This window comes from Cynocephalus volans, chromosome 3 (genome assembly GCF_027409185.1).
Source record: "Cynocephalus volans isolate mCynVol1 chromosome 3, mCynVol1.pri, whole genome shotgun sequence".
NCBI classification, from domain to species: domain Eukaryota; kingdom Metazoa; phylum Chordata; class Mammalia; order Dermoptera; family Cynocephalidae; genus Cynocephalus; species Cynocephalus volans.
The window spans coordinates 186,446,565-186,467,209 of NC_084462.1; the positions used below are offsets into that span (position 1 = coordinate 186,446,565).

Below are 20,645 nucleotides of genomic sequence, written 5' to 3' on the forward strand. Positions count from 1 at the left end.
CCTGAGAGCTGTTTTCAGGTAAAGGTGGATCTTGTCCATACAGAAATATCCAATGCAATTGCTGCTAACATTTGTCTTGGCCTGGGAGACATGAAAGGAAACAACAAAAATCCAGTCCAGCGTGTCCTTATATTTCTCTTTTCTTAGTTGGTTCCACACAGGTCCACTCAGTCCACTCTGCCACAAAGGCCAGACTGACTCCTCTTTGTCGCGGTGCGTAGGTGCCATCTTAGCCTGAAAGACATGGGGCAGTTACCATCCCTGGTAGAGACACTCTCTTCATCAGCTGAGCCACAGTCATAAGTATCCCCTTTAAGAAGACAGCAAACATAGACTCAAATTACGTGGAACCACTTCTGTGCCCTAGTGGAAGGACTGTGAAGGCATAAATAAAACTTTGCATTTAGTCACAGCAAACATGGTGAAAGGAATTAATCCTGCTTCAACACTCTTATTCCCAGACCCCTGTGTTGTAGCTACTGGGCTAAAGTGTCCTATAGTGCAGATTGATTTGGACCATATGCTAGACACTAGATTACAGTGAAATGCCTGTGATGGAATTAATTTAGAGCTGAGAGTTTCTTCTGGAAGACGATGTCATAAAACATCCTCAGACACATCAATTTGGTTTTATTTTCAGAGACTTGAATTGGCCCTTCCATTGTTCTATTAGTCTTTCTGCTTCTGGAAATATCGAAATGATAGATGACAACTTTAGCCCATGCGTGTGTTCCCATGGCCTCACGTCCTATGACTCAACAACAACTAGTGTCCTTGGTCTTAGACAACATCCTGCAGGATCTCATATAAGATCCAGACTTTCAGCACCAAGGACATTGGTCATGAGAAAAGGACTTTGCCAACAAAGGCAAATCCTCATACTGGATGAGACTAACTACCATAAACAAATATAAAGCTAAAAGTGTAGGTGAAGGGCACATGGTATTCTCTGTCTTATTACTGCAAGATATGTATAAGCCTAAAGTTACTTCAAAATGCATTTAAAAATTAAGAAAAATATGAATGAATAGGTAAATAATGCCAATAAAAATTAGATGAGAAAATTCTAATGAGGACAATTTTCTGGCTCTCACGGGTGAATGTGACATGAAGCAATCAACTTATTACCAAGAGGATTAGTGTTTGTCCCATGATGATGGATGGTGTCGTGTTTGTCACCGTCATCTCAGGCACTCAGTGTGAGGAGCGAGGCCAGTCGTGGAGGGAGCGTCCCCAAACTTCATCTTGTATTCTCAGGAAAGCGTGATATATACAGAAAAGGCACAAAGGTTGGTACAGAAATATCGATAGTTATATAAAGATCAATGACCTCATTCCCTGGACCCACTGCCTTAGCAGAACCTGTTTTCCTCTCATGAGGTACTGATACTCTCACATGTCAATGCATTTGGTTGGACTTTAACATTATAATTGCCCTGAAAAGTTGTGTCATAGATTGTTAGAAAATTCCCTGAGAAATTACAACATTAATTTTCAGGAAGATGTGGAAAAATATCAGGATGTGATGGAGTTGCCAAGTATAAATGCCAGAAAATAACTAACTGAAGAGATTATTTCAAGAAGATGAGTGCCCAGGGAGGACCAAAGCTACAAAGGCTTCCAAAGTGTCGAGTAGACGGAGACCAAAGAAGAGCCATCAGATTTGTCATCTCAGAATGTTAATTCTATCAGTGAGAGCACAGAGTGGAATTGCTGGTGTGGACAAAAATTAGAGCAAGTCCAAGAGAGAGTGAAACATGTTATACCTGAAGACATTCGGGATACTCACACTTTCAGTGTGTGTGTGAGGACCCAGAGGTACAGTCCTCCTAAATGGAGGGTTTTTGTTTTTTAAGACGAATACCAAACGTGTGTGGTTAATAAAATCACTCAGGATATGGCCACGTATAGGACTGCATAAGTGACAGTGGCACCCAGGGGTCACTGTGGACCACACAGTCCATGTGATCATTCTGATTTACTCAGAATCTTTTCCACCCACCACAGTTTGGGATGGGGAAGCTCAAGTTTAAGGTCAGTGTTTTACTCTATGAAGAAAAGAAGAAAACGAGGACACAGATGTTGAAAAAACCTTCCAAAATTCACAATGTCCTGTTCATGACAAATTTGTTAGTATAGGACCTAGATTTAATATTTGCACTTTTTTGTGTTTAGCAATATGCCTGTGCAATAAAGTTAATTGGTACTTTTAGAGAGTGCCAGTGAGTGTGTATATACTATCGGAAAGGCATTATTTTAAAACAGTATTAAAAATTACACTCACTTTAAAAAGTCACCTTTTAATATATGTGCTACAATATCATCTATTCAATAAAAGAAGACAATAATGTATCTACTTTTCTGCAAAAACAGTTTTTTGATTCAATGGGATTATCTGACATTTTCCAGAAGGGTTTGTTTTGTCAAATGAATATAAAACTTTAACTGGCTCATGTAGAAATTGGAAATCTTGGCTGTTCTACATAATGGTTGGGTGGGGCCTGCCTGGCATAGAGCAGAGTCTCAAACACATATTATTATTTTTATAGAGGAGCATAGTGCAGTGCAGATGTAAAAATGATCTATTGCCTCATGTCTGATAGTCTTTGTTCATGTTGTTATAATTTAAAATAAAATAATCACAACTTCTGTTCTGTGAAATGAATCTACTCAAAACAGTCTTTGAGACACTGCTTCTTTGTGTTTCACTTCCCCTGCCATATGTGAAGAAAAGTTAAGAAAATCTAAAAGAAAAGGTGTATGCTTGGTTAAAATACACATTTTCTGCCCTTTGTCCAACTTCTTAAATAGAATGCTTAGATCCTTTACATTTAGTATATTTTCTTTGTTTTTATAAAAGCTTTTCAGAGTTTTAGATTAGTCTTTTAGCCCTTCCTCAGCTCTGTTCCATAACACTGGAACTCACAGATATTTGATTTCATATATGTGCTCTGCTCACTGGAGACAAACTTTATATTGAGGGTGACCTGGACAACCAACGCATCACTGTGCAAACACAGCATCTCAGAGATTTGCCTACCAGTGTGTCCTACAGTTGGTGGAGCCATCTGCACATTATAAGGCATAAGGTACGTGAGTTGTTCTAGGTGTTGTGGGGTCATTAGCCACCTGTGCCTCCAACTTGCTGCAGGATTGACCTGCAGTAGTGCCTGAATTACATGGTTCTGCATGTGAGAGACACATGGGCTCAGCAGCACAGTGAAGAAGCTGCAGGTGACCCACTTCAGGTGACCTGTCCAGGGTGTCCATGAATGGAATGACACAAACGATGCACATTAGGAGACAATGTGGGGTTGGATGTTTGACGATCAAATCTATTCGAGACCCTGAGGGGAACAGGTAGTCTGTCGGAGTGAAGGTGTCCATGAAGGGACAAAAGCTTCTTCTCTGAGGCCAAAGAGTGTGAGCTTGGGACACAGAGCGACTGGACTATGCAGCTGTTTTTCTATGAGTGAAATTAGCTCCACAAAAGAAATGAGGAGAATCTTCAGGATGGTCTGTTTCTAGAGAATGAAACATGAGTCACAGGAATTCAGGAAGGAAATGACCCTAGTGAAACTTTTTTTAAAAATAGTTAATGTATATATATGTTTATATATTATTGGTTATGAATATTCATGAGATACAGAGCTGATTGTCATCCCTAGTGCCCAAGACGTGAAGTGCAGATTCGTGCTGGCAGCATGTGCATTGCCACATCTCATCTGCAAAATGACCACATCAGATGCACCTTCATTACCCCGTGAGGGTGTGAGGAATTAAAGACACAAGTAACAAGACATAAAACGTCTCAGGGGACAGCTGAGAACTTGGAGAGTGGATGATTCCGTTGAACCCAACAGGAAGCACAGGCCCCTCTGCACCTGCCCAAGGGAATCAGCCTTGAACTTGGTGGGTCCTGAGCGCCCCCTGGTGGTCCCGTGTGTCCCTGTAGGGAGGTTCTTGTCTGGGCTCCCACTGACGTCCCCTCACTGTGTCTCTCGCACAGTAATACGTGGCCGTGTCCTCAGTTCTCGCATTTTCAGTTTGCAGATACAGTGTGTTCTTGGCGTTTTCCCTGGAGATGGTGAATCGGCCCTTCACGGAGTCTGCGTAGTATGTGCTACCACCACTCCCGCTAATGGCTGAGACCCACTCCAGTCCCTTCCCTGGAGCCTGGCGGACCCAGTGCATGACATAGTTATCAAAGGTGAATCCAGAGGCGACACAGGTGAGTCTCAGAGACCCCCCAGGCTTCACCAAGCCTCCCCCGGACTCCACCAGCTGCACCTCACACTGGACACCTGCAAACACAGAGACACCCTGGTCAAAAAACTCTCACATGAATCCACTATTTCTCCCACCCATAACCACACACATTCCCAATGTCTGTATTTCGCCTTAATATGACCTTTTAATACAGCAAGAAGGAAAACGCAGCTCAGTCCAAACTCCATGGTGACTCGTCTGTGTTCAGTCCTGATCACCGAGTTGGAGCACCTGGGAATCTGGGGCTGGTTCTCGTCTCCCAGAGCTGCAGGGTCAGGGCTGGGCTGCTTTACATCAGCAGGGGGAGGCCCTATTTGCATGTCCTCCTGCTACATAGCAGGCTCTGTGGTGGGAGCCTATGAAGAGGGCAGAGTCCAGAGCAGATGTGACGGCTCCAGGGGAGTTTGGTGGCAATAACTATATTTGTGACAATATGTTTTTTATTATACGATTATAACTTGATAGATACTTATAATTCATCTACATTGTTTTTGCACAGAAACACAAAGTATTTGAGGCACTTATGAATACTAATTCTTTATATAGATGTACAGTTATAAACAAAATCATCAAAGGATTATACAGTGTATCCAAGTGCTCATCTTTGGGCAGAGGGAGCCTCAGTGTCTGGGTCTGTGCTCCACACCATGGATCCAACCCCAGGACAGAGCTGGGCCTGCCTAGTGACATTTGCCTAGTTAGGTTCTCCTTCCTGTAATCACACTTTGTGATTTTGCTGTCTTATGCCTTTTATTCATATCATACTTAGAGAACCAGAGTTCATGCAGATGCAACTTAAAGGATCTCTGAAATTATATGTTCCAGTATTTCCCTATCTCTCTCTATTGACATCTGCTTTTATTTGTAACCATCATAAGAAGCTATAATAGACAGAACAAACTGCACCTATTCAAAGTGTGCACTTGATGAGTGCTGACATACATGTGCACCTGCACAGTCACCACCACAATGGAAATAGTGCACAAATATTTCATCCCAAAGCATTTCCTGCTGTTCTTCTGATTTCTTCATCCCACTGCTTCCTTCCTCTCTCCGTATGTCCAGGCAGCTCGTGAACTTCTTTATGTTACTTCACAGTATTTTTTTCTCATCTACAATTGAAGTAAATGTAATATACAGTCAGTGCTTGGGATTCCTTGCTATACTTCATTCTGATCTTTTTTTCAAAATGTGTGACTTAAGCACTCATGACTTTTAATACGGTGTAGTATCCCGATGTATGAAAATGCTTCTTTTATTCAGTTTACCTGCTAATGGGAATTTGGATCATGCTCAGATGCTGGATATTATAAAGTAAGCTGCTGTTAGAATACAAATGTAGAGATGGAGTAAAAGAGTTTTTTCTTATTGTTTCAAGAAACACAATAACACTAGCAAGCCCATTGGATAAGTGGCAAATTAGTGCATTTTCTTAAAGAAATCAAAGAGTGAAGTGAACAAGACAAACAGCAAACCTGAAATCTGGAGAGAGTAGTTTTCAGGAAAAACAGGACCAAACCTTAGCTCACCTGGGTCGGAGATCACTAGATGGCAAACACACTAGAGTAAAGATGAAACTAGAAATATTTCATGAATTTCCAAATGTCCAGTGTGCTAAAGCATCAGAGTGTGAATCTGCCGGGATGCACACATCTGCAGGGATCCTAACTTCTTTCTGGCTTCTCCAGGGTTGGGGAGAATCACTCAGCTCCCGCCTCCTGGGGTGGTGCTCAAGGGGGAGAGGAGGAGCCCCCTGCCTAGTGCTCCAGCACCTCCTCCAGCTCCTCCACACAACAAGTTATCAATGTGCACGGGAGGCAGCAAAGCCAATATTTATGCTTTACATTTTGAGAAACTGCTGAACAGTTTTTCAAAGTGCATATAAATTTTATGTTCTCACCAGCATTTTATGAACAAACTGATTTCTCCACATCCTCATCAATAGCTCTTATTATTCCTCATTTTTATCATATTCATACAACGTGGCACAAAACAGAAACCTAAAACATAAAAGAACCCGAAAACTGAACACTGCATATTATTAATTCCACCGATGAAAATTATCCAGAATAGGCATGCGTGGAGACAGAAATTAGGTTAGTGGTCACTGGACCGGGATAAACAGTAGAAAGGGAGGAATGGAACGTGACACTGAAGATATGTGTTCATTTGGGGATCTTCAAATAATCTAAAATTAAATTCTGGTGGTGTTTGCACAAATTTTGTTAATTATTTTGTGAGTAACATATACTGAAGTCTTCTAAACTGTACACTTTTATAGGTTGATTTTATCATAAGTAAAATATATTTCAATAATTTATAAAAAAATCTATCATTAACTTTCATCAATTAATACAGTTGTACAATTTTTTACAGTTTATAACCCATATGAAACATACTTTTGTGAAACAAACAACAAACATTGTGATGTCAGTAATTTAAAGGATATGAGTGCATTGTCTATTTTCTCTTTTGTTCTCTGTGATTTCTGGCTCATGTCCATAGAGTCTGCGCACACACCTAGTTCCTGAATTGTTTCACCTATATTTTGCCTTAGTAATTTTTCAGTTTCAGGTCTTATACTTAAGTCTTTAATCCACTTTGAGTTGAATTTGTATACGGTGTGAGGTAAATACCTAGTGTCATCCTTCTGCTTATGGACATCCAGTTTTCCCTACATCACTTGCTGAGAGGAAGTCCTGTCCCCAATGTAGATTTTTGTTGCCTTTGTCCAATATCAGATGGCTGTGAGCCTGAGGGGTGATTTCTGTATTCTCAATTCTGCTCCACTGGTCTGAGTGTCTATAGTCAGTACTAATAGTGTCTACAGTCAGTAAAAATATATTTCAAAATAGCAAGGAGAGTAAGTTTCAAATGTCTTCCCCCCAAAATTCTAAGTTGATGCGATGGATATATTGACCAGCTTGACCTGGAAAATCTACACAACTCTTCCAGTTGTCGAGAAGGCAAAACATCACTAGACAAAATGTCTCATTAGATTAGTTCTACTATGTTTCCATTTGTATTGTCAGGGCTAGTGCTCAGACCCTTCAAACCCATTGTACAAGCTGCATCACAAACCCCTCACATGCCAGGCTCGGTCAACAGACACTTCACACACAGGTCCACACTAGGTAATTGGAAAGATCCCGGTATCATTGGCAGATGACATGAGCTCCATCTTCAGCAACAGCAGCAGCAGCTTTCAGGTCCAGCAGCTGACAAGTCTGGTGGTGGCAGAGGTGGTGGTGGCAGCGGCCTTGCAGAGGGTCCCAGTGGCACTGGCAGCAACAGCTTGGTCAAAACCCTCCAGAAGCAGGAGAGGCTTCCCATAGCCCCTGTGGACCTCCCAGGGGTGGGGAGAGCACCGTGGGTCAGAGCCACTCATCCTTTATACTTCAGTCCATAACCCAGGAAACCTGGGTGCACGTGCGCAATTACATTAGACAATAACCAAGGAACACCTGGGCGCACGTGCACATTTACATCAAATGCTCAGCAATATTTTGAACATCTGAGGGGCCCTGAACATTTTCCTATATTTTCCCAACAGATATAATTATTCTGCATTATATACGTTTTTCAAAACGTCACTCTGTTCCTCATAAATGAATACAATTATGATTTGTCATATAAGATGATATTAACAAAAAGTGAAGGAGATATAGCGTCTCTCAGACCACACAGTGGTAAAGGATCAAGGTGTCCCTCAGAAATCCCAAATGAGCTGAGGACAGCGGCCAGCACAGCTACTATTCAACACCTTCAATGTGGCAAGTGGAAGTAAACAAGCAGCAACCAGAAGGAAACATCAACATAGCCCTTTTCTCCAGGGGTGACACGAGGAGTTCTGGGTTCAGGTCTCACAATAAGAAGCTTGGGTGTCATCACTCCCATCCAGAAAAAAGTAAAAACTGAACAAAATGAAAATTGGTGACAATTCTTATATCTGTAGAAGAATTTATGTCACTGGGTGAACGGCTGTCCCCAAAAGTGAAGATGCAGCCAGGAAGACACAGAGGGTCATAACCTGTCTGATTAGAAACTCATGAGCAGAAACCTCTGTGGGACCCAGGACTGGGGGAGAAAAACCAGAGCTGCAGCTGAAGAATTGCTGAAGACTCAGAGCTGGGAAGTCTGAGAGTTGGGTGCAGCCCAGTGCAATGGTCTCAGGGATCCCCAAACTTTAAACTCTACCTCAGGGGCCCACCGTGTTCTCCAGGAAAATATCAGAGAAGAATCCTGATGTTCACAGCAGAGAAAGGGAGGAAGGAGCCATTCTGAAATACCCCAGAGCATGACCTTCTCTATAAGACGCCTTGACCTTAGGAGAAGCGAGTTTAGCTGATCCTAATGGACTGCAGATTCATCAGAGCATCATTGACCTGAGAGAAGAGAAAAAATGAATCCCCTCCCCCTCCCGCAAGAGACTTGCAGTGTCCCCCAAGGCAGGGTAAAGGGAGAGGCACTTGGAAAGGTCCCACCCAGGAAACGGCTCACTAAAGGACAGAAGTCATCCTAGGACTGTGCACTGCTTCCCTACCCCACACCTTACCCACATCCACAGGGCTTCTGTATCATGACAGAGAGAAACTAAAACATAACATGCACCTTAGACACGATTTAAGAAGTGTCCATGAAAATGTAGTCCACAGAGGAGACAAAAACAAGGACATCAGGGACATTTTATGGAGTTTGTTCTTTGTCTTGTCATCCCGTCAGGCTCTTGTCTCTGACAGACCCACCCCAAAATTCACCCAAGCAGGGCTCTGCTGTGTCTTCATCTCTGTGCTTGTCACCCTGAATCCTCCACATGGAAATATCATAGCTATGTGTGGCCCTCAGGCATCTGCTTCTCCATCCAGGACACTGAGGAATGGACAGAGAGTGGGACAAATTCTGAACATCAATGTCCACAGTGTAGATGAGGACCCAGAGGCTAAACTGCCCTATTGAGGATAGAGACGCCATGGGCAGGTGTCCTGTAGCATGATAATAACCACGTGGCTGTAACTGCACTTTGTATACGGAAAAATGCTGATTTAAGTACAGGGTCCTCAAGACTAATCTAAAGTTTCTGGAAAATAATACTAGATCATAACGATTTGTCTGTCAGGAAAAAAACAGGTCAAGAAAAAACCTGAGAAAGAAAAGTCCCCAGTGAAAAGAACCTTCTCATCTGCACATGAGGAAAGGTACTTCACTCTGTGCTGCCTGCAGTGAGAATGTGAGAAATTAGAGTCACAAAGAACAAAGCAGGACATGACCCTGAGGGACATCTGAGAGTCAGCAGAGCAGAGGAAACCTCAGATCCCAAGAGGAACCCATATCCCCTCTCTGCACCTGCTCCATGGGGCACAGGAGCTGGGTGGGCCTTGAGCGGCCCCTGCAGCCCAGACCCCTCCTGTGTCCTGCAGGGAGGTTTGTGTCTGGGCTCATGCTGACTTCCTGTCAGTGTGTCTCTCCCACAGTAATACACACCTGTGTCCTCATCAATCCCAGAGCTCAGCTGCAGGAAGAACTGGTTCTTGGATGTGTCTCTGGTGATGGAGGTGCGGCTCTTGAGCGATGGGTTATAACCTGTGCTTCCAGTATAAATTATGCGTCCCATCCACTCAAAGCTCTTCCCTGTGGGCTGGCGGATCCAGTGCCAACCATAATCACTGGTGATGGAGTAACCAGAGACGGTGAACATGAGGGAGAGGGTCTGCGAGGACTTCACCAGTCCTGGGCCTGACTACTGTAGCTGCACCTTGGAGAGGACACCTGGGGAGAAGGAGAATCAAAACTTTTCAGTCACATGCAGTCACAACCATACCGTAGACTCATGTGTGACATCTGAGACCCTCACCTTCAGGAGCAGTCACCAGGCAAAGAAGTAGACCCCACAGTCTCATCTTCTATTTCACCTGAACTCTGCCTTCCCCAGAGACCTGAGTCCTGTCTGAGGACAGACCTGTGAGCTTCCACATCAGAATTGTCCACATTTACTCTAGAGCTTGAAGGAAAATTTGCATGTGGGGGAGCTTTGTCCTTATAAGTGCTGAGGAACTGAGGTGGGAACCATTGTATTTTTTGAAGTGCTTATGTGTTTGTTTGTTTGTTTTTCTTGAAATTATTACACATGTATTTATGGTATGGGTGGGAACTTGGTGAGCTACATGACATAATGTGGCCCCAGCTTTCTGAGCCCAGATCTACCTTCCTTCAACCCCTGTGTTCTGTGCTGACTGGGACCCAGACCAACTCTCCCACATAAACTCAGGCTCTGGGTCTTGCTTCTACAGTTCGGATCCCAGCACAAACCCTGGTTCTTTCCCTGGACCCTCTCCTGTGATGTGGTTTTCGTGACACCTGAGAGCTTGTTACTTGGTATATTGTTGTTCCATGAGTTCCAGGCCTGCCTTGTGTTTTCCATCCTGCCATACAAGACACAGCACATCAGAACCCACAGAGACTCTGCAGAAAATGGTGCCCAGTGCATTACTGAGGACCCTGATTCTCAATATCTGGGAAAGATAAAAATCTTAAATGCCTCCATTCCATGGTCATTCCTGTTCATTTAAAGTGTACAAAAGTTCAACATATATTCACTTGCAACCCACATTGTATAGATTTTATTCCTTCATTTAATCCACCAAGCTTATCAGATATCAAAAAATAAAATTGATTACAATGGTTAACATGAAAGCAGTAATAACATCCTATTGCTAAACTTTTAAAAACAAATTTTCCCTTGATGTGCACCTGTCTGTGGGCATGAGAGCCAGTCCATGTCTGTGGCATCACTCTCTGGATGACTGCCCACCACAGAGAGAGAGGCCAGGGGCCGGGCTGGACGCTGTGCTGTGCCTGCCCCTGTCTGCTCCATGTCAGTCCCAAGGAGGGACAGCCCTTCAAGAGTCCTCAATGAATGACAAGACAGGAGCTGCTGGTGGGCAATTTGGGGATGATTCTTCAGGTCCTGTTGACTCCTACATTGTGTTGGAGTTTTATCAAAATGTTGAAAGACCTGGTGAAAGATGATGAAAAACAAACACTCTGAAATGATAAATCAAGTATTACAACCAGAATAAGATATGACACAGATTCTGGAATTATCAGAGAGGAGATTTGAAATAACTCTGTGTATGTGCATCTATGTTTAATTTTTATTCAAACCCTCAGGTGACTCTCCAGCGTCCTAGTGGCCCAGCTCTGTGTGTCCAGGAGAACTTGTCAGGAAGCTCCGCCTCATGAAGAAGCAGCGCAGCCTCTCAGTCGAGTAAGGGACAAGGACAAAGACCTGCATCTTGCTCGTTTCTGTTCTAACGTGCTCAGGAGGGAAGTTGCAGTGAGAAGAGGTGACTGATTCATAACGTCACTCAGGAACCAAGAGTCCCACTGGTTTCAGAACCAGAATCTGCAACTTGTGGACAGACATTTACAGAAATCAGAAGGTGAGGGAATGGTGAATTTCAGGTGGAATGTTTTTTAACTGCTGTAAAGACACTAAACATGAGGTCTCCCTAGTAACACAATTCAAGTGCATGACACAGGATGTGAACCACGAATGCAGTGTTGTAGAGCAGATCTCTAGACCTTGTTCATCCTGCATAACTGCCACTTTCCTCCTGTAGAACGTTACGTTAATTAGCCAGGCTGTGAGGATGTGTGTTATAAGTGTGTACACTTCCTTGGGCATAATATGTCATATGGCCCTGACTTACATCAAAAGCTAAAAAGTGTGTGTTATCTGCTTTTTCCGGATAAATGAGAACAACAGGTTTGTGTGTGGACTGGAGCCTGACACACTGAGTCCGTGTCACCTCTGTCTCTGTCTCTGTCTCTCTCTCTCTCTCTCCACACCCATCCACCCATACACACAAACGCTCACCATTGGTCTTTTGAAAATCTACCCAGAACTGTCCATTTGATTGATCCTGATAACTCCTTCTCATAGAATAAAATGTGAACCTCACAGTCCTGTTCTGTAGTAAGTCACAGTGTGTAGGAAGTATGTCCCATAGTACAAAGTGACAGGATGGCCCTGTGTGTTTGAGAATCAGTGCATCACAGCCTGTTTCTTTGAATCATAATTGTCCTGCAGGCCTCATGCGCATGCTGGTTTCTAACTTGGAATGAGTGTTGTGTTTTATGGATAGACCTAGTTTAAAAAAAATATTTTAAGATAATTATAGTATTGAAAATTCATTAAGTAAGACTCACACACCACTGAAAAGAGAAAATATCTTCATGAAAAAAAATGGTCTTAGATGGGATGTCAGAAAAGTGGTAAAAGTACTAGCTGAGAAAATTTTAAATGTCCTTTAAATAAATCAAACAATATTAAAAACTATTATTATGTCATTAATACTAACAATTAATATTCCTTGCATTTTTAGTGAAACCCTAAGGAAAAAATAATGATGATAATAATAATAATAATAAACAATAATAGTAAATCACCAAACACCAATGTGATGAGAAACCAGCAGAAACATGAACTGAGGAGATAATCTCTTTATATATGTGGAATCATTGATATAGAAGAAAGAGAGATAAAGAAAATTGTCAAGATGAATAAAGAGATGAGATTTAAGAATAGACCTACTCGGCAGAGAAGAAAGGGGGCATATGGATCATGAATAATGTTAGAGATAAATCGGTGATACACCACACCTTCTCAAAATGTGCCTGTAATTGGATGAAGTTTAAGTAGACTGAAAGGTAAAAGAAAAGGCAAAATGGGGTTTTCATTACAAAAATTGCATGCCTTTAGCAATATTTGCTGTGCAACGGTGTAAGTACATGAATACAAGATGGTTGGGAGTGCAGGACCAGAAATCAACAATAAAAATACCTGCCAGAGCAATGCAGATATAAAACATTAGATGTTAGACAAAGGCTTTACTGAAGTTCAATTATGCGTGAAGATAACACTACAAGCTACACGTTCTTGATACGTGGTAACAAACCAGTCACCATGTCACACTTTGTTCATGGTCTTCCTATCAGACTTTCTAACACAGAATAATGCAGTTCAACTTCAAATGTAACAGTGTCTTGAGGAAATTAGTAAATGTTAACTAAAATACTCTGAGTCACCTCAGATTTCCCCTTTAAATACAAAAGTGAGTGTGACACTGGTTGATTTGCTGTTTGTATATTACGAAGTCAGCCCTTGGAAGTTCACATCTGATCTGTGTGATAATTTTGAGACTGTCACTGTATGTAAAGGAAAACCGCATGTAATCATTTTAAAAGGTCTCCATTAATAATCATGCTCAGTTGAAACATAGAGACACACTCTTCTGTCCTGTGTCCAGGTTCCAAATTAGAAAACTGAGCTCATTTGCTAATGTGATTTAGTAATTTTCCCCTAAAAGTGTTCTCAGAGGAACATGTCTATCTCCATCCTGCTTCCGATCTGTTCCCAAACTTTAGGGCTCTTATATTTAGCTGTATATGTGTCCTGTGGTCATTGAGTCACAGGGCTTGATTGTTTGGACCACACTACTCAGCCCATTCCCTGACTGATGTCTGACCCCAGCCTCCCACAGGCTTGTCCCCCTCAGTGCTCTGCAGCTGGTGGCGCTGTCTGCATGTCCTCTGACATAAGGTGTGTGAGCTGTGAGAGGTGTCCTGGGGTCAGCAGCTGCTCTGTCCTCACAGATAATCTGTGCTTTCAAGAAAGCTGCTTGCCTTCTGTAGTTTGTCTTTCTGCTGTGTTGATTTTTTCTTTTGATGTGCAGAAGCTTTTGTAAATGATATAATCCCATTTGTATGTTTTTGCTTTTGTTCCTTGTGCGTTTCAGATCTTATTCGCAAAGTCTTTGCCTAGACATCTGACAAGGTATTAATATACAGAATACATAGGGTTCTCAATGCCAAAAGAGAAAAAAAAAACAAAACAGATATTCAAACAGAAATATGTGCAATGGAGATGAGTAGACAGTAGACATTTTTCAAAAGAAGATACTGAAATGGCTAACAGATAAATGAAAAAAATGTTCAGCATCAGTAATCATTAGGAAAATGCAAATCAAAAACACGTTGCGATATAATCTCAACCCAGATAGACTGGCCATTACTGAAGAGACCGTGAATAACAAATGCTGGTGAGGATGTGGAGAAATCAGAAAACTTCTACTCTGTTGGTAGGACTGTAAATTAGTAAAGCCAATATGGAGGTTTCTCAACAAACTACAGATAGAAGTGTCATATGATCGAGCAATGCTACTACTGGATTTATATCCAAAGGAATGGAAATCCTGTCAAAGGGACAACTGCACTCCCATGTTAATCACAGCTCTATTTCCAATAGTCAAGATATGGAGCCAACCTAAATGTCCCTCGACAGACTACAGGGTAAAGAAAATGTGGTTTATATACACCGTAGAATACTACTCATTAATAAAAACAAAATGAAATTCTGCCATTTGAATCAACATGGATGAGTCTGGAGAAAATCATATTAAGTGAAATAAGCCAAAGAAAGACAGAGAAATACTGCATATTCTCAATCATAACTGCATGCTAAGAAAAGAAAGAAAGAAAGAAAGAAAGAAAGAAAGAAAGAAAGAAAGAAAGAAAGAAAGAAAGAAAGAAAGAAAGAAAGAAAGAAAGAAAGAAAGAAAGAAAGAAAGAAAGAAAGAAAGAAAGAAAGAGAGAGAGAGAAAGAAAGAGAGAGAGAGAAAGAAAGAAAGAAAGAAAGAAAGAAAGAAAGAAAGAAAGAAAAAGAGAGAAAGAAAGAAAGACGGAAGGACGGAAGGAAGGAAGGAAGGAAGGAAAGAAGAAAGAAAGAAAGAGAAAAAAGAAAGAGAAAGAAAGAAAGAAAGAAAGAGAGAGAGAAAGAAAGAAAGAAAGAGAGGAGAAAAAAGAAAAGAAAGAAAGAATTCAAGAAAGAAAGAAAGGAGAAAAAAGGAAAGAAAGAAAGAGAAAGAGAAAGAAAGAAAATGTGGTTTATATACACAATAGAATATTACTCATTAATAAAAACAAAATGAAATTCTGCCATTAGAAGCCACATGGAAGAGTCTGGAGAAAATCATATTAAGTGAAATAAGCCATAGAAAGACAAAGAAATACTGCATATTCTCAATCATAACTGCATCTTAAGAAAAAAGAAAAGAAAGAAAGAAAGAAAGAAAGAATGAAAGAAAGAGAAAAGAAAGAAAGAAAGAAAAGAAAAGAAAGAAAGAAAGAAGGAAGGAAGGATGAAAGGAAGGAAGAAAGGAAGAAAGAAAAGACCACAACAATACGTTGAACGTTCAGAAGGAGGGAACAAACCTAAGGACACTCGAGACGGGGGAAGGGAGGGAGGGTGGATGGGAGCGACAAGGCGGGTCAAGGGCATAAAGAAAAATTGAGATTTTCTATAATGAGTATGCTAATAATAAAAACTAAAAATAAATAAATAAAAAGTAAATATAGCTGCATGATGGCTGCAGATGATTTCAAATTAATATTAGCTAAGTGTTTATATTAATCAGCTGTACATGGTATAGACGAATAGTTTCCAATCTTAAGTCAGCGCTGGCCTTGACACTTTACAAACACCGCGAGGTTCTTTTTCACCACGTGTAACCAGTCAACAAGACAATCCTGGGAATTCTCTACAAGTGGAACATGGTCATGAAACAAGCCTCAAAGACACTTTGGACATTTCCTGGTGGATTTTCTTCAGCTTCCATTCATAAGGGGATTTTAATATGTTTTATTTATTGTTTTACTATTTTTTTTTCAATGTCTTGAAGTAATTTATTGGAAAAATGTTAGAGCTCTTTCAGTTGATAAAATGATGCTTTATTTTGTGTTTACAACCTGTATTATGAAAACATTTACATCAAGTGAGCTTGTCAAAATTCTAAACACAAGAGCACACACACACATATACACAAGGAAAATACGCTTTTGGAAGACTGACTCTTCAATATATGGTGCTGGAGATACTGGAAAACCATCTATAACAAAATAAAACTAGACCTGTATCTTCCACCATATTTGAAAATCAACTCAAAATGGATTAAAGACTTAAATGTAAGACCTGATACCTTACAACTTCTAAAATAAAACACAGGTGAAACACTCCAGGAATTAGGACTGGGGAAAAACTTTATGGATATATCTCAAAAGCACAGGTGACAAAAGAAAAAAAAAATAAACAAATAGTGTTATATCAAACTAAAAACTTTCTACACAGCAAAGGAAACAATTAACCAAACAAAAAGACAACCTGCAGAGTGGGAGGAAATATTTGTAAACTATGCATCCACCATGGGATTATTATACAGAATACACAAGGAACCCAGAAAATGTTGCCATAGGAAAAACTATAATGAACCAGATTAAAAATTGAGCAAAGGGGCCTAGTAGACATTTCTCAAAAGATGATATACAAATGGCCATCAGACACATTAAATAAATCTCAACATCACTAAACATCATGGAAATACAAATCAAAACCACACTTATATATCATATGATTCAGATAGACTGGCCATTATGCAGAATACAGAGTAAGAGATGCTGGACAGGATCCTGAGAAAGTGAAACCCTCCTACACTGTTGGTGAGACTGTAAATCACTGTAGCTATTATGGAAAACAGCATGGAAGTTTCTCAAACAATGACAGATAGATCTGCCATATGATCCAGGAATCCCACTGCTGGGTACATAACCATAGGCAAGGAAATCATCATGTTGAAGGGAAACTTGCACTCCCATGTTTAACGCAGCTCTATTTACCGTAGCCAAGATTAGGACCCAACTTACATGCCAATTGGTGGGTGTCTGGATAAGTAAACTTTGGTATCTGTACACAATGTAATACTACTTTGCCAATAAAATAAATAACAAAAGTCTGCCATTTGCAGCAATATGGATGAACTTGGGGAAAATTATGTTAAGTGAGATAAGCTGGGCACAGAAAGTGAAATACCACATGTCTTCACTCATAAGTGGGAGCTAAAAATAAAACAGAAAAAGAAATAAAGATACAATGATGACAATAACTTGTAGAAATTTCAAAAGGGGAGATCGTACGTAGGCCACCAGAGTGTGAAATGAGGAGGGGGATGGGTTTAGCATGGAATTGATAAAGAACCCCAAAATATATCACACTGTACAATGTTGAATATATTATTTATTCTGATATGAGCTTGTATATTGTACACAGATATGGATATTCAAAGCCATACCCCTCAGATATTTACAAAAAAATTCAATAAAAACAATAAAAAGAATATAATAAATTTACTTTTAAGAAAAAAATGAAAGAAAAAAATTTAAATCGTAGAATAATAATATTATAAATATTAATCTAGGAAAACGGGAGACAATTATTATTTTCCATTTATGCTGATCAGTGCTCAAAAGTTCTCAATAAAATCATGTTCAGTGTTAGATCCTTCGATCACTGAAGAAAGATAGTCTGGGAACTAAAGTTTAAAATGCACTAAAACAAATTTCTATTCTTTAAAATAGCAAATCAAGTTGAATGGATGGGCTTGATGTTATGCAGGTCACCACCAGTAGGAAATAGAGATCCTTCCCTTGGAACTTCTTGAGAAGCCACATGTGGACCTGGGGCACTAAGAGTGGGGCGATATCTTCCTGTTTCAACCTCCACTGCTGGTGGATACCCCTGAGAGGTTTAACTTATCTACAAATCAGGGCAGTAGCGACCTGTGGGAGTCAAAGTTCCCACTACAGCGAAGGAAGTTATGCATTACCTGAGAGCTGTTTTCAGGTAAAGGTGGATCTTGTCCATACAGAAATATCCAATGCAATTGCTGCTAACATTTGTCTTGGCCTGGGAGACATGAAAGGAAACAACAAAAATCCAGTCCAGCGTGTCCTTATATTTCTCTTTTCTTAGTTGGTTCCACACAGGTCCACTCAGTCCACTCTGCCACAAAGGCCAGACTGACTCCTCTTTGTCGCGGTGCGTAGGTGCCATCTTAGCCTGAAAGACATGGGGCAGTTACCATCCCTGGTAGAGACACTCTCTTCATCAGCTGAGCCACAGTCATAAGTATCCCCTTTAAGAAGACAGCAAACATAGACTCAAATTACGTGGAACCACTTCTGTGCCCTAGTGGAAGGACTGTGAAGGCATAAATAAAACTTTGCATTTAGTCACAGCAAACATGGTGAAAGGAATTAATCCTGCTTCAACACTCTTATTCCCAGACCCCTGTGTTGTAGCTACTGGGCTAAAGTGTCCTATAGTGCAGATTGATTTGGACCATATGCTAGACACTAGATTACAGTGAAATGCCTGTGATGGAATTAATTTAGAGCTGAGAGTTTCTTCTGGAAGACGATGTCATAAAACATCCTCAGACACATCAATTTGGTTTTATTTTCAGAGACTTGAATTGGCCCTTCCATTGTTCTATTAGTCTTTCTGCTTCTGGAAATATCGAAATGATAGATGACAACTTTAGCCCATGCGTGTGTTCCCATGGCCTCACGTCCTATGACTCAACAACAACTAGTGTCCTTGGTCTTAGACAACATCCTGCAGGATCTCATATAAGATCCAGACTTTCAGCACCAAGGACATTGGTCATGAGAAAAGGACTTTGCCAACAAAGGCAAATCCTCATACTGGATGAGACTAACTACCATAAACAAATATAAAGCTAAAAGTGTAGGTGAAGGGCACATGGTATTCTCTGTCTTATTACTGCAAGATATGTATAAGCCTAAAGTTACTTCAAAATGCATTTAAAAATTAAGAAAAATATGAATGAATAGGTAAATAATGCCAATAAAAATTAGATGAGAAAATTCTAATGAGGACAATTTTCTGGCTCTCATGGGTGAATGTGACATGAAGCAATCAACTTATTACCAAGAGGATTAGTGTTTGTCCCATGATGATGGATGGTGTCGTGTTTGTCACCGTCATCTCAGGCACTCAGTGTGAGGAGCGAGGCCAGTCGTGGAGGGAGCGTCCCCAAACTTCATCTTGTATTCTCAGGAAAGCGTGATATATACAGAAAAGGCACAAAGGTTGGTACAGAAATATCGATAGTTATATAAAGATCAATGACCTCATTCCCTGGACCCACTGCCTTAGCAGAACCTGTTTTCCTCTCATGAGGTACTGATACTCTCACATGTCAATGCATTTGGTTGGACTTTAACATTATAATTGCCCTGAAAAGTTGTGTCATAGATTGTTAGAAAATTCCCTGAGAAATTACAACATTAATTTTCAGGAAGATGTGGAAAAATATCAGGATGTGATGGAGTTGCCAAGTATAAATGCCAGAAAATAACTAACTGAAGAGATTATTTCAAGAAGATGAGTGCCCAGGGAGGACCAAAGCTACAAAGGCTTCCAAAGTGTCGAGTAGACGGAGACCAAAGAAGAGCCATCAGATTTGTCATCTCAGAATGTTAATTCTATCAGTGAGAGCACAGAGTGGAATTGCTGGTGTGGACAAAAATTAGAGCAAGTCCAAGAGAGAGTGAAACATGTTATACCTGAAGACATTCGGGATACTCACACTTTCAGTGTGTGTGTGAGGACCCAGAGGTACAGTCCTCCTAAATGGAGGGTTTTTGTTTTTTAAGACGAATACCAAACGTGTGTGGTTAATAAAATCACTCAGGATATGGCCACGTATAGGACTGCATAAGTGACAGTGGCACCCAGGGGTCACTGTGGACCACACAGTCCATGTGATCATTCTGATTTACTCAGAATCTTTTCCACCCACCACAGTTTGGGATGGGGAAGCTCAAGTTTAAGGTCAGTGTTTTACTCTATGAAGAAAAGAAGAAAACGAGGACACAGATGTTGAAAAAACCTTCCAAAATTCACAATGTCCTGTTCATGACAAATTTGTTAGTATAGGACCTAGATTTAATATTTGCACTTTTTTGTGTTTAGCAATATGCCTGTGCAATAAAGTTAATTGGTACTTTTAGAGAGTGCCAGTGAGTGTGTATATACTATCGGAAAGGCATTATTTTAAAACAGTATTAAAAATTACACTCACTTTAAAAAGTCACCTTTTAATATATGTGCTACAATATCATCTATTCAATAAAAGAAGACAATAATGTATCTACTTTTCTGCAAAAACAGTTTTTTGATTCAATGGGATTATCTGACATTTTCCAGAAGGGTTTGTTTTGTCAAATGAATATAAAACTTTAACTGGCTCATGTAGAAATTGGAAATCTTGGCTGTTCTACATAATGGTTGGGTGGGGCCTGCCTGGCATAGAGCAGAGTCTCAAACACATATTATTATTTTTATAGAGGAGCATAGTGCAGTGCAGATGTAAAAATGATCTATTGCCTCATGTCTGATAGTCTTTGTTCATGTTGTTATAATTTAAAATAAAATAATCACAACTTCTGTTCTGTGAAAT

General features: G+C 40.5%; 1 gene segment (V, D, J or C); it reads right to left on the reverse strand.

The window, feature by feature from the left end:
- Positions 1-3,897: 3,897 nt before the first annotated feature.
- On the reverse strand, positions 3,898-4,496 carry LOC134372873 (immunoglobulin heavy variable 3-23-like). The segment is given in 2 exon segments: positions 3,898-4,304; positions 4,412-4,496. Coding segments are annotated over 2 exon segments (453 nt in total).
- Positions 4,497-20,645: the final 16,149 nt, after the last annotated feature.